At 39.6% G+C, this 14613-nt stretch overlaps 2 protein-coding genes and 1 long non-coding RNA gene across 4 annotated transcripts; 1 reads left to right on the top strand and 2 right to left on the bottom strand.

The window, feature by feature from the left end:
• Positions 1-1674: 1674 nt before the first annotated feature.
• On the bottom strand, positions 1675-4887 carry LOC103993312 (uncharacterized). Of its 2 annotated transcripts, none has more exons than XM_009413329.3 (5): positions 4667-4887; positions 3689-4044; positions 2675-2779; positions 2537-2584; positions 1675-2319 (listed from the first exon to the last, which is right to left on the bottom strand). In XM_009413329.3, exons 2-5 carry the CDS (start codon positions 3953-3955, stop codon positions 2080-2082), a joined length of 660 nt encoding a protein of 219 aa, XP_009411604.2. In that variant the 5' UTR covers positions 3956-4044; positions 4667-4887; the 3' UTR covers positions 1675-2079. The 2 variants fall into 2 exon arrangements, with proteins under 2 accessions (XP_009411604.2, XP_009411606.2); XM_009413331.3 differs by lacking the exon at positions 4667-4887 and adding an exon at positions 4528-4649.
• A 1281-nt stretch (positions 4888-6168) lies between these two features.
• On the top strand, positions 6169-11654 carry LOC108953586 (uncharacterized). The gene is made up of 4 exons (XR_001979369.2): positions 6169-6279; positions 8484-8634; positions 10973-11213; positions 11352-11654. It is a non-coding gene; the product is annotated as an uncharacterized LOC108953586 (long non-coding RNA).
• An 845-nt stretch (positions 11655-12499) lies between these two features.
• Positions 12500-14091, bottom strand: LOC135645038 (galactinol synthase 1-like). The gene is made up of 4 exons (XM_065163068.1): positions 13673-14091; positions 13252-13575; positions 13026-13160; positions 12500-12931 (listed from the first exon to the last, which is right to left on the bottom strand). Exons 1-4 carry the CDS (start codon positions 13988-13990, stop codon positions 12728-12730), a joined length of 981 nt encoding a protein of 326 aa, XP_065019140.1. The 5' UTR covers positions 13991-14091; the 3' UTR covers positions 12500-12727.
• Between the last annotated feature and the right edge of the window lie 522 nt (positions 14092-14613).

The following is a 14613-nucleotide window of genomic DNA, read 5'->3' as shown; positions in this document are numbered from 1 at the left end:
AGTAAATGAATGTTCTAATGCAGCGTCTCCATCAAATGGCTCGGGATGGGATTCATGCAAACAAGCAATCACAAAGCACGCATCTTGGATGGTCAGATTTCGCTATCGGCACTTGGTCAAACATCGTGATTGATTACTCATGGTTGACTAATTCCGCAGGCACATGCTTACTGGCGTGTGTAATTTGACGGTCCGGTCGAGCCGGATCTGATTTCGGTTCTGTGTAAGGATCGATCAATTGGGCTGTCACGTTGTGTGAATGCATGTAGCCGCCTCGATCCAACGGTCAGCGTCGGAACGGCGCACTCGGTGTACGGTCCAAGGGCACGCCGACCGCAGGTCGATAGGCTTGTTTATTAATTCATGTGGGACTCGCACCCTAATCATACCTCTCTTTTTGCTGGAAAGCAACCACCGGGTCCCACATGATGACTTAGTCATCATAAACCAGTGCTCTTTGAGTCCGCCTGCCGATACGTGGGGTCCGGAGGGGGGTCCCGCGGTCGCAACCAATCATTTGCATCGTATCGCCACCGTCTGATCCGAAGGGGTAAAACAGTCATTTCGGCAAGTTATGAACTGGGAACCGTCTGATGCTGATCGAGCGACAGCATCTGCGGCGAGTCCTAACAGTGTTATGGTCATTAAGCGAAAAATTATGCTGGATTTGAGGGGTCACAAAAGTGGGATTAAAGCAGTATTAACTGAAGATTAGTCAATAATAATAGGGAAATTGCAGAGTTTAATTACGGATAAAATGATAATTGTAGGTGTTTGGAATTTAAAGTTCGAAAGGCCAAAGAAAAGAGTAGTACGCATGAGAACTTCGAAGGGAAGCGAAATGTGTTATGAGTACCCAAAACTGAGACAGGGGAGGAGATCAGAACCCTCGATTTCTGCTTGCCAATTTAGGATTTTGTAGGATTGGTGCCGTTTGGAACGAGTTGTCGGATCTCTAAGTTCGATTTGCGCGTGTTTCTTGATCGAATCTGGGCGGTCATGGAGGGATTTGCTTGGGATTACGGAAGAAGATCTTGGTTTATGGGTTTTTGCTCTGAAATCAATTGAGCGTGGATATGTCCGTGAAGAAAGTTTTGGGCTTTTTGATTGTTCACCGGCGTTTCCGCCGGGAACCAGTTGCTCAGCGTTTCTTCTCATCCGTGCACCATCTAGGTCTTCTGGCCTTCTTCTGCAGCTCAGCAAAAGAGTTTAATGTTCTTGGTTAGGGCTCGATTGTTATGAGCCGCCACCACCACCTAAATGGGATTTCTTTGTAGGAGGGTTGAGTTCTTGTATTTGTTTCTAAATGATGCCATTCTTATTGATGTGATTTCTCTCTCGATCAAAAGAACAATTGTTTATGTTACATGCTTGCTTCTCCCCTTGGCTGTTCTATATCACCATCTCAAGAACTTCCTGTGAATTAAATTTCTGGAAACAAATCAAAAAGAAAATGAACTGCTAAAATGATGGCCTAACTATTGACTGGAATAACAATGAATAGAAGATGTGGAGAGTCCCAATTTCCTTTCACATCCATAAATCCAAGAAATCAATTCAACCATACTACTTCAAAGAAATTCAACTGAATTACTTGGTGGAATTCATTCCAAACATACATATTTGCGCGATAGACATTTTATCAGTTCGAAGAACACAAAAGAGAAATAGAGATGATGCAAATGAGTTAGCGTGAAGGAGATGCAAAGGCTACATGCAAATTGGAAGCAAGTTGGAGACACAAACTTTATACCAGTTCATACACATATGCAATGTCATACAAAACCACAAGGACACCTTGGAGACTTAATTGCATATGGTCTTACCATCAAAATCCAATGACACCCATGAAGCATAGATCAATTTCATCCACCGGCTTTCTGCACATACTTGAACTCAGATAACTACACGAACCATCTCTTCCAACTGCATTACATCGACTTCGTATCCTCAGCAAGGCGAGGATGCGATAAGTTCAATATAATTCACGACATGCATGGTTTTGAACGTGATAACATGCCAACAGGTCCAAACAGGAGAGCTGCTCTATTCGGGGACCTGACTTGAGGAAGGTGAGTACTAGTGCGGTGAAGCAAGCACTTTCAAGAGGGAAGCAACAAACTCCATTTGGGTTTCCTCATCGATCGTCAGGAACAGGGGGACATGCACAAAGAGAGATTTGATTCTGTTGTGTTCTGCAAACCGAAGAGAATGATAGTATACAAAGTTGCAAACGAACCGACCAGCATCATCGGAAGGCATTACATCATACCCCATCTTTGATAAGCCCTTAACAATTTCACTGACAGGAAGAGAAGTCTGCAGCAGTCCATAAGGGAAAAAACATTAAAGTTCTAATGATTTAACAAACTAAACTGTAATGGCATTTGACGTCCTCAGAAAATAATTATGCTATCATGTATTTAAATAACTTCTAAAGATCCTGATGTTTCAAAAATGTCTTCTAAGAGAAAGGTAACAGGAGATCTTGTCGATGCAGAAATTTTCATACTGATAATCATAATGGTCAGCATACCTCTCGAACACGTGAGATGCTTCCATCAGAAGTTACAACTGGGGCTCTCTGAAAAATGAACAGCGGAAGGCAATGGATCATAGAACAGTCGTAAAGTAAAAGCATGATGCACAGCTAAAAGAGCTTAGCACATCTAACCTGAGGCTTCCATCCCATTTCGTCTGGACAACGAAATGTAGCCTCATTGACTGCTTGATTCTCGATAGCAAACCTTGTAGCACCACTATTTACTCCAAGATGCAGCTGATAAAACAACATAAACCCAAACAACAAATGTGTGAAAAGACATGATTGAAAGAGAAACCAGGTTAATTGAGAAAAATAATCACATGCAAAGATGGACGCTAAGGTCCAAGTACATAATTAGAAAGAGAAAGAGCGACAGGAAGGATGATGATCAAGATGCTAAAAGAATGCAATGGGCATAATGAATTCATTTTTCACCAAGATCAAGTAACACCTGTAATATAGCAAAAACATTACAAGTTTCACATCTGGCTCCAGTTGCTTTACTTCAGGATAACTATAATTACAGACTTATGAAATAATCAAGCATTGAAATCTTAAGTCCAATGGGCAGAATACCCAACCTGAAAGCTTCTGTTGTATAAAAGACGCAATACATGTCGGTTTTGCACCAAGAGTTGTTGGATGGCATTCGTATAGATGGTTAGACACCAAACTTCCAGAACCTAATTTTAGACCCTAGGTGTCTTCTGACCTATTTATTGGCATACTTTGTCTGAGCCACATTATTTGATATAGAAAATCTTATCTCCTTACTTCTGGTGAGTAAAAATGGGATGATTCAAAGAAAACAAACTGTCATAATAGCAGTTCAGCTAGCGAAATTTGTTGATCAACATCATAAAATTATTAGACTAATTGCTGTCATGCTGAAAATACCAATGCTTTGTGTTTTCCAATATGGGACCTCCCAAACAACATCAATTCGACTACACTCGATGTAGAAGAAGTTGGTTAGTGTTTGGTAAAAACAAAACAGGCTCCATGGGGTTGAGTTTTTGGATTCAAACAAAAGATAAGAACAATAAGCATAATAAGCTGATGAATACCTATAAAATTACTATAATCATATATTGTAATTCTACATTGCCACTCGAAGATAGCAGAATGAACTGAGTGGTTTACCCAAATGATTTGCCCCCTTTCTGAAGTTTCTTTGTTTTGCCCAGCCACAGCAAGCTGCAATACTTCATAAAGTTGAGGAACTGCCCCCTCTCCAGCTGTCTCAAGAACATTGCAGCTCCCAAGAACAAGACCTTCAGGCAATCCTTTCTTTTGCATGAACCCCTTCAGGTTTCTGACAATTATCTCTGTTGGATTCTCAGACACCCCATGGAACTTCTTAAATCCAGTCACATGAACAGTTACAACTGATGGCCCTTCCGAACCCATTCGCCTTTAAATTTTCAGGTATAATTGATTGATGAAGTCTTCCCTTGTCTGCTGCTAAATGTATGCTTTGTTGAACAGATGGAATGTACCTACAAGATGAACTATATCATGTCAATAAAAAAGAATCTCTTTTGAATGTTACATGCATTTCTGCATACTGAGATATAAGGATCCCAAGAGTCCTCTAAAGAAGAAAAAAGCATCAACAGAATAAAATTATGGCCAGTGGATGAAATCATGAGAAAGACCTGAAAGTGATTTGTGCCCAACCATCGACGAGAACATGTAAATGGTCCATAAATAAGAATCAAAACAATGAGTTCGTTACAACTCATCCTAGCAACCATATTGGCAAACAACAACCATTACTTGGTTCTAGTATTATGATGAAGAACTAATAAAACCCTCGCCCACTGTAATCCACAGACAACAACCACATTCTAAAAGAGAAAATTCGTGTAAAGACGAAAAACAGAGCAAAAAGATCAAGAAACCGAGAGCCTATCACGAAAAGATGCCATCTTTCTCGAAGTTTGAAGCCGATCGATCGACCAAACAACCAAAGTTCTCACCTCGGAGCCTCCCGGGAAAGTCCAAGTAAAGGCGAAAAACAGAGCAAAAAGATCAAGAAACCGAGAGCTTATCGCGAAAAGACGCCATCTTTCTCGAATTTTGACGCCGATCGATCGACCAAAGAAACAAAGTTCTCACCTCGGAGCCTCCCGGGATCAAAGAAACGGCAGACACAGCAGTAACCCCGATCTTTTCGATAACTTCGATTAAATTGAACTTCTGGCAGTGGTGACGAGAGAGATCAGAATCGGTGACGGGAGGAGAAAAGGGCAATGGAGGGAGAGAGATGCAACGCAGAAAGGCCACGGATTCCTTCGTCGGATCGTAGGGATGAAACGAGAAGTGATGAGATTGGGGAGAAGGAAGAGTACAAATATCCAACGTGCCAACCTCGGGTCAGGTCAAAAATATGACGTGGCGATTTCTTCCTCCCTCCCTCGCCCTTAATTAGATTAATGAATCGGATTATTAGATTGGTTTGCCCTCAAATAAATTTGCCGTAACTGACTTGTTGTTAACCCAAACAATTTGGTGACACCATCCAAAAATTTTGGTAATCCTAAATTGATAATGTATATCTAAAATATACTTCATGCTTTATTAAGAACTTTTAATATTTATAAACATAAATATCGTCAATATATCACTTAATTCTAAGAACTCTTTCAACTTCTACCATATACGAATTTTTTTCTTTTTTTCCTTCTAATAGTTATATATCTTTTTTGTTTTTGGGTGAGGAGGAAAGTGCTTTTACATCTTGACATGATAATGATAAAGCCAATTAGTTTTGCTGTAACATATAATTTCAAATATTAAAATTATTTCAATAATGTCACTAATATATGTTGCAATCGAGTTGATAGATTCAATTACTACAATAAAATTGTATATAAATGACATCTCAAATGGAAAAATAATAATATAATTTTAAGAAAGAAAAAAAGGTTCAATAATGACCATGTCCTTTTGTTGAGCCATTAGAAAAACTTAGGATGAACAATCACATGACTCCATGTCGATGAAATAATTCGATATAAAAGTGCATATGATTGAGGATGTGATTCATGATTGCATATTAAGTCAATGTGGGTCTCACAGTCGATAACGAAAGGAAATATATTTTTTACTTTCTTTGGATGTATCAATTATTCCAAAAGAAATATTCCATTTATTTTGTATCAATTATGCATATTAGGATGTATCAATCAATATTTCATTAATTTTTTTTTCAAAAAAATGAAATATATCGACTTCACCAATAATGCATCAATAGTACTTATTGATGATTTTACACTTATCCTAATTAATAAATCATGAAGATGTTACTTAGCCTAACGATATTAGACATCGGGGCTTTTTAGTAAAAATAAAATATTTTAAAGGGGTTAATTATATATTTTCAAAAGATATATTAAGATTTTTATATTTATAAAATAAAATATTAAGATTTAATTCAAAAAATAATTTTGCAGAGTTAAAAATAAAAAAAATTGTTGGAATAATATATTTAAATATTTTTATTTTTATAAATATAAAAAAAATTATGTAATTTTTGAAAGTATAAAGATGATAATATTAGACACAGAGATAATATATAATTAGTCGGGGGACGGTTACGATAATATACATTCGATGAAATTTGAATCGCGGTTTGAGCCGGTCATGCGTCGCGATCTCGGTGGCTCCGCCGATCGCGCAGCTCTGCTCCGTTCGACTCCGCCCGGTTCCCGCTGGCTCTTGATCCTCCCGTGAGTCTCTACTTCTCTCTCTCTCCACCAATCCTTACTAGATTCCTGCCTATGAATCTTGATCTGTTTGGATCTTTCTTCTTCTTCTTCTTCGGAAAACCCACACTGCAAACGAAAAAGGGTTGCAATGATTTGTTTGAAATTGTCCGACCACGCGTATTTGAATTCGGTTCATAGACGGAATCACTGCATTACTGACGCCAACAATTGTTTGATGTATTGCTGCAAACAACTGTTGTATGCCCTGTCCTACAGATGAGTAATAGGGTAGGGACCCAACGGTGTTCCTCTGCCATCACCATATGTTGTGCCTCACTTGTGCTTTGGGGTTCATGCTTCCTGTCCTGATGACTTTCCAAGTTAGATGCCTATGTTACTACACTAGTGCGAGTGCAGGTGGCTCCGAAATGGGTGATCCCATCTAGTAATATTTCAAGCTGCTTGAAGTGGGCATTGTGCTTCTTTTGCTTGATGTCTAAGGTACTTTGTACCTTGATCTGCAACAGGATGATGACTGTGAGGTTTATGTGTAGCATGAAGCCATCGACACTAAAATTCTATAATTGTAGACCTTTAGCTATAGCCATCAATAATTTGACTGTTCATGGAAGCCGTTCCTGCTTCTTGAATTGATGAAAGCCCTGATAGGTGATTTCAGGTCTTGTCAGATTAGTTTTATTGTCTTTTTCTCCTAATGTCTATAGAATTAGTCAAAATCAAATGACTTTTTGATGACTTGTTTTTTGCTTGTTTTGGAAACAATTAACAAGTGACCTACCTATTTTGCTACATTGTAATATCATAAAATAGAGGACCATGACAATCCTAAAACTTGGACAACCATTAACATGCATAGCGCATAAAGGTAGGGCATCCAGTAAAGACATCTATGTACATTAAGGTCACATCTGAGCTTTGTTTATTGTAGGGATTTTCCTGTAGCCAAATAATTAGGTTTTGAATAAATTATCTTTTTGTAAAAGTATTAATACATCTAAAATCATAATGACTTACCTGAGCTGTATGAATGAGAATTTTCTATTGAGGCTCGTAAAATTTGGATAACAACTGATTTGTGGATCCCCTTTTAAGTATGGTTTGTTTATTATTGTTTCATCACCATCAGATGACTTTGCATGGTGACAATGGCAAAATTGCTTATATCCCTCCAAACTCAATGATTTTTGTTTTGTCCCTCTAAATTTAAGTTTATATATATATATATATATATATATATATATATATATATCTCCAAATGTTAAAAATTTGCATATATGTCATCTTGGTTTATCTCCAATTCTCCATCAGTTGACTGTCATCTCACCGTTAGTTAAAACTCTAATTTACAGTACGAACCTTTGCAAACTCGTTATGATGGGAAGTACATTAAGGATTCTTTAGATATTATATAATTTTACATATGTCTTTAATTTAAATAAGTTAATACTAATTACAATTAAAAGTGGTGAACTTGAGTATTTTGGACAGATGTTAAGGGAAGAGGTATATGTGGAAAATCTTAATATTGGAAGGCATGTATGCTATATTAAAATCTGTAATAACAAATACACTATTTCCAAACTTTGCAAGGATAGATATGTAAAAACACCATTTAAAATTTTAAAATTATTGATCTCAAATGCATTTATGTTTGTGAATTCTTTGACTTCTTCAAAATAGAAACATACCTAGCTTGGAAGCAAGTCATCATCCCTTTTGTATTGCTATGCGGTGAATACATCAAGATTTTTCTATCAGTGAACATCTATGAACAATATCCATGCATCAGAATAAAAAGTGGAGATGCTTAATGAACTTGGAATTTGGTATTGAACTGATAGTCTATATTACCTTGCATTTGATGTTAAGAAGGCGTTTATGTTTGAGGTTAATTTAGATAATAATCCTGAAAATTTAATGGTTATGCCTTCCTGTTATCTTGGTAGGATCCATATTTTCAAATTTCTCTTGTTCTTCCGTTTATGTTGTTTCCATTATATTCTTTTTATGCCTTCATGTTTCCTTTATATTCTTTTTATAATTCTGCTTAGTTTTTACTAGGAAGATATGCTTTTAATACTTTTCTGTCATCTGTCGTGGAAAGATGTTGATCCATACATTTACCTTCTTATTTATCATGGTATTCATGTTGGACTACACTTGCTTTCTTACATATCATGGTATTGTATAATGAATATTTCTAGGTTGCATCAAAATGTTTTTTTCTCTTTGCTGCTTTCGGTACCATTACCAGAGTTTGTGGATTAAAAATTTGGATACTTCTGAAGCTAAAATGGCAGAAGAATTTTAGAAGATATGGGCACGAAAAGAATCCCAGTATTCTAGAAGTCTGAGGTAAAGATGAAATTCCTGATCACAATTTCATTATCATCTGAAAGGAGAACTATGGAGATGTGTTGTTGTTTAAGTTGAATAATTAGTGACAAAAAAGGCTATGAACATGTGTCGTCTTTAATTGCTCTCTCTATTTCAAAATCTGCGTTTCACGATATGGCTAATCATTTTTATGGTATAGCTGGTAGAACATTGTCACTGGAAAATGGATGCAGTTTATAACCAAACAGACATATGATGTTTCCTCTCTCTCTCTCTCTCTCTCTCTCTCTCTCTCTCTCTCATGCTCGATATTTTACAGCAATATTTTTTATGTATTATAGTGGCTTTCATGCATAGTTATGGCCTTCTTTAGATCCTTACCTGTTCCATTTTTTCGTTTCACTATCTTTTGGCCTTCCATCGTTGGCTGAAGCATGCTTTAACATACTCTTTTCTGATGCATGTGAATTATGCTCTTATGTTTCTGTATTGCATCCTTCCTTTGGGATGTTTGAATGACTATCCCCGGTATTTGGGCTCTAGGACCTGGTGATTTTGTTAATTCATTGAATTTTATCATGCACCATTCATCTCAAATTTTCTTGACTAATTGGCTTTGCATTGCATGATTGTTATATTTTTCTAAAACAAAAAAGAAAGTAAGAGAGAAGATAAAGCAATTGTAGTGTAGTAAACTGGATAAGGTATCATTTGGGGATAGTAAGCATGCTTAGCCTATCCATGAAATATCCAAGTGCCAAATCCTGACATAATTCTATGCTATTATCTGTGGCAAGTGATAAAATCCAACCAATTTCAGCTCTTCCACTAATTGAATAGCCTTTATGAAACTGTTTTGTAGGAAAACATGTTCTCTGCTTACTGTGGTGCATTCTTTATTCCCTCTCTTATCTGATGCAGGGTTACTCTATTTTTCTTGTTGCCTAATGAAACTTTACTGGCTTTTGTGTGGTTGGCATGTTGGTAGGGAGACCTCTCTCCCTTGTTGTGATCCACCATCTGCATATTATTATTTCAGTTTGTAGATGATGAAATGCTAACAAGAGCCATCTCTTGGTTATGAAATTTAGCTTTCTTTCATAAGCTACTTTTGTGTTTGCCATCTTACTTTATCTGATATCTTATCCACAACTTTGTTCCCTCTGTTTTAATCTGATAGTTTGTCTAGAACCATTATCCTCTGCAGATTCGAGATGCCATGATCTATCAGTTCAGTGTTTGTGCTCATTTAAATCTGTGACATGCAAAAGGGAGCAAAAATATGTTTGGCATGCCATTGGTATAGACCCAAAGTTACTGAAACAATTGAATCTCATAAATCCTGTACGGTTATCCTTAGGCACTTTGCTTCGTTTTAATCCGCTTACTAAACTTCACAAATTAATTGGTATTCTACAGGATACACAAGGTGCAAAATGTAGGACGTATAGTCTGGTGAACATTTTCCAGAATGTGGAGAGAGAGAGATTTTAATTGCATATTTTTCATTGCTTTTGACTTTCTACTTGGAGCTAAGCATGGAGTTAGCTGGTATGACCACTAAATTCATCTTGCGTTTTTCCACGTGACCAACCTGTTCAGCATGCAGAGATTACTCACCTGAGGTAGCCTATATGAATTTTGTGAAGGCTTGAAGGATCAAAATTTTTTATTGACACTTTATCTAAAATAGTTAACAAAAGAGGTGGTCTATACTCTATGGTCTCATTCCAGATTCCTAGAACAGATTTTACTTCAAATCTACTTCTTCCAATTACCACATCGAGGTAATTGCAAAGTTATACCATTTGAGGTCCTTGAATGTTGTGCTTTAGGCTATCATTGGATTTATTGGAAAGTTTACTCTTTTTTTTCTATAGTTCTAATTCAGGAGTTTTAGTTAATTATATGCTGGGATGATGGTTTAAGGTAAACGATAAATTACTCTGTTCCCATCTTTATGTTTGTTGTACTTAAATGCTAGGATAATTCGGATCCTTTTCTGTTGCTGATTCTTCATTCTTTTGAGCTTGTCTGGTCTCAAAATCAGATTTTTCAGGTGCTCCTCAATTAAGTTTTGGTGGATTTCTTCACTTCTTGTGACCTAGATGACTAGGATCTAGATCATGAATCTGGATCTTTTGCTTGCATTGATAAGATTGCGTATATATTGATCCCAAGAGACTTGTGCTTTAGATTACAAGTTGTCGTCGTTTATATGTATACTTAAAAGTCATACATGTTACATAGGCGAATTTGTCATCGTTCATTTGTGCTACTCTTCAAGTTTCATCCATGCATGTAATTTGTATTTTATTTTATTTATTTACTTGATCCTTTTTTTTTCTTATACCAGAGCCTTCTTAGAGCCTTCTTTTCCCATACTTTGGTGGACTATAAGCCCAAGGATGATGGTGATGTTTCCGGATTCACACCCCAGTTCCCTTTCTCCACCCTCAGCTACTCCTACATCATTCAGCTGACATTGCCAGTCAGGCCACGTTCTGCCTTGAGATGAAACCTACTCCGCTTTTCAGGGGGAAGATCGTAATCAACGTCTTAACCATGTGTTGCATGATGAAGAGTCTGCTCCGTCGGTGAGTAGGTAGAGACAGGCGAAAGCTTCGTACTTATCTTTGTATCGCCTTTTATATGTTCAGTAGTAGTTATAGGCTTCTCACCATAAAACATAATCCACCTGGAGAACTCTCCCTGGTTAAATGCTATTTTAACAGGCCAAAACCAGGGCGGACTCTTATGGCCATGCAACGCCGCGTGGGGGAGTTGCTCTTTTCGACTTCGACACGTAGATGCGCCAGATTGCGACGTGGGCGCCATACCACTATCCTTCGCTGTGGCACAGCACGACAGGCTGACGACGCACCGAAGGACGCAGCTTCCCTGGCTCCGGCCGGCGCGGTATAGAAGGACAAAGAGGTTGGTTTCTTCTAATTTTACCTTTTGGAATTTAAAGTCGTGTTATTTTTCAAATTTATCTAAATAGTTAATTTCAAAATCGATTCTAATCCCAAATCTAATTAAAAGATTATCAAAGTCAATTTCAACTAATGGAATAGACTTTAAAAAAAGAAAAATAGCACGGTGTCATTGTCACGGTGCCTCTGCCGACATCCCATGGCCTCATCTGATGTCAGGTCTTCCAAGATCATCCATCAGCACTTTTATCTTAATCAATTATGTAATCTTAAATTATGAAATTAATTTGGTCAACGTAGATGAACGACTTCATTGGGATGGAAAGAGATTCTCCGGTAGAATGAGAAAAAAGTATCTAAGAAGATTTCATGACCTTCAGCATTTTGAGTCTCATTCTTAAGATCTCCGTACATTGAGTTGTTGGCTACTAGATTTATTTGGCTGTATTACGACAGTTAATCTCAAAATAAAATAAAAAATCCGATGCATTAGGCATATTGAGATGTGATAGATCCTAAGTTCTCCGCAGCCGGAAATGATAGAAGATGAAAGGCGAGGAGTAAATACAAATAGGGAAACGAGAAAATACGTAAAAAAATATTTCTTTGTAGATAAAAGTGAGGAAGAGATGTAATCCAATTGAATATACAGATGTTCGTAGAGAGGTTATGAAAGTAGAATACAGACGAAGCGGAATATCATATTGAAATCGGAGGTTTAAGATGAAAAGAAATGGAGATAAAATATTAAAAGGTGGAATGCATTTTGCTACGAAGTTGAAAGGATTGTGCTTAAAATAAAGTTACTACCTCAAGGAGGATTATTTTTTCAATAGGATTATTTTTTCAATGGCATTCGTTTGCAAAGAGTAAGGACATAAATGATCATAGGTCGACAAGACTATCTTGAATGTGTGATGTTGGTTTCCCAATAAGAAGACAAAGTCTTCACATATCATTCTAAATTGATTCTCACTAATCTGGATTAATTATACAACAGTCTGATGATGCCCTCAGAGTAGGCCCACAATATTACCTATAATTCACAGATTTTAAGTTACCGTTTACATAAGTGTTTCTTTGATAGACCACACCACGCACGATTCATTCTAATCATATACACCACGCTAAAAGAAAGAAGAGGGGAAGAGTGACAAGATGGCAGATCTCTCTCGTCACGCGGCCGAAGGTGCAGTCACGTACTTCACCGGCCCAGCCTCCGGCAGCGCCCCCCGGAGCGGCTGCTTCGAGGTCACCGCTGGGCCCTTGTAGTCCAGGCTCTCGTCATGGTATACGTCCCACCACCTTTTCACCAGCACGTTGATGTCCTTCCGGTCCATGTTCGCTTCCTTCCCTGTGAACCTCCATGGCTTCGATCCCTGCACTCATCACCACAAAACCTCTCGATGTCAAAACCATGATTCCTGTGTCGGCCCCGTGGGACGGAATAATCGCTGCGGGATGGATGCGTACCGCAGCGCAGTAGTGGACCACCTTCACCTTCTCTAGCTCCACGTTCTCCGGGTGCCTCCACAGCATGGCCAAGACCAGGTTGTAGACCAACGGGATTGGCTTGTAGATATCCTTGAAGAACATGTTCAGGAAGTCCTACAATGGTAGCATACGAATCCTTAGGTTTCTGTACACCTATGGGCACGCGGATACGACTAGGGAGAGGGGGAGAAGTTGTTTCATCTACCTGCTCGGCGAAGGGGGTAGGGCGAGTGATCTTGAGGGCGGCGAGGAGGGACTCGCTGGTGGCGAGGCTGGGCTCGTGGACGAACATGCCAGCGTTGAAGTAGAGGGAGGGCGGCGGACCCAACTCGTCGCTGGGCCAGGCCACCCGGTCCGGGCACTGCTGGCAGTAGCCGATCTTGTACTGTGGTGAGTGACTCCATGTCTTCTCGCAGAAGCAATCCATGACGGCGTAGAAATGGCCGTCCGGCAGATCGAACAGGTGGTCGATGTTCTCGAACACCTGTATGTCCGCGTCCAGGTACACCATCTTCTTGTACTCCACAAACTGCAATCGAGTTCCTCCGTTTCTTACACCCCCCAATCGTACCAACAGAATGGAGCCTCGAATGCAAAACAACAGATAAGAGAAAGATTTAGTTTACCTCCCATAAGCGGAGCTTGGAGTAATTGATGACGTAGTAGGCCATGGCGAACCGGGTCTGGCTCTCCGGGGGGTAGACAGGCTCGATCTCGCGGACGATGCAGCCCTGGGCGGCGAGGAGGCGACGGTGGCTCTCCGGCACATCGGGAAGGACCGCCACCACCAACGGGTAAGCGGATCCAACCTTCCTCAACCCCTTCGCTAGCCCCACCGCACCCTTCACGTAGTCGCCGTCGCCCGCCAGGAACGTCACGTACGCTCTAGACGGCTTCCCCCCGGCCTGCTTCCCTTTCCCCTTAGCCTTCATGTTCGGCGCCATGGATGCGACCGAAGTCAAGAAAGAACAAGGTCAAACGCAGCTACGAACGCAGAGTAATAGAACAGAGAACACTTCGGAGAGTCTGTTGAGATGGAATGGGGGGAAAGGTGAGTTCGGATGCGATTAAATAAGCGCGGTGGAGAGAATGGAGACTTGTGAAATTACATTTAAGGTAATCTGTCCCTGGGGAGGGTTAAGTGTCGGCACCGTACACGTGTCCGACTAAGGCGATCAAACGGGAGAGATGGTCCTACGAAAGTTCTGGAAGAGGGTTACTTCTGGAAGTCGTAGGCAGCACAGAACACCGATATCAACTCGCCTCACCCTGCGCGTCCGCAGGAGCGCCACCTCGCTCTTCGAAATTGCCACATATCTGTTGTACGGTTCATGATTTAGGTACCGGTTTAGTTATCTAGGAGCGGCGGTACGACCCGTGCTCTCCGGGTAACGTGTTCGCTCGCCCGCTGGCGAAGGGCACAGTAATAATTATGGTCCGTGTCCGCCACGGTGCACCCGAAGGTGAAACGAGTTCGGTGATGATCAGAGCCATTCATCTGTTAGTTCCGACGGATCGACGGTGATGAGGCAGCTGTGTGATCTCAACCAACGAACGCGGGGTCGGT

This window comes from Musa acuminata, chromosome BXJ3-8 (genome assembly GCF_036884655.1).
Source record: "Musa acuminata AAA Group cultivar baxijiao chromosome BXJ3-8, Cavendish_Baxijiao_AAA, whole genome shotgun sequence".
Classification (NCBI taxonomy): domain Eukaryota; kingdom Viridiplantae; phylum Streptophyta; class Magnoliopsida; order Zingiberales; family Musaceae; genus Musa; species Musa acuminata.
This window is presented reverse-complemented; position numbering and strand designations above follow the sequence as displayed.

Bases quoted from the DNA above. Each gene is read 5' to 3' on its own strand.
- LOC103993312 (XM_009413329.3), bottom strand. From the start codon at position 3,955: ATGGGTTCGGAAGGGCCATCAGTTGTAACTGTTCATGTGACTGGATTT. The intron at 2,780-3,688 runs GTAAACCACTCA...TTGTTTTATCAG, and splicing joins AAAGGGGGCAAATCATTTGG to CTGCATCTTGGAGTAAATAG. The intron at 2,320-2,536 runs GTATGCTGACCA...GGACTGCTGCAG, and splicing joins GCATCTCACGTGTTCGAGAG to ACTTCTCTTCCTGTCAGTGA.
- LOC135645038 (XM_065163068.1), bottom strand. From the start codon at position 13,990: ATGGCGCCGAACATGAAGGCTAAGGGGAAAGGGAAGCAGGCCGGGGGG. The intron at 13,576-13,672 runs GTAAACTAAATC...ACTCGATTGCAG, and splicing joins CCAAGCTCCGCTTATGGGAG to TTTGTGGAGTACAAGAAGAT. The intron at 13,161-13,251 runs GTAGATGAAACA...CTACCATTGTAG, and splicing joins CTACCCCCTTCGCCGAGCAG to GACTTCCTGAACATGTTCTT.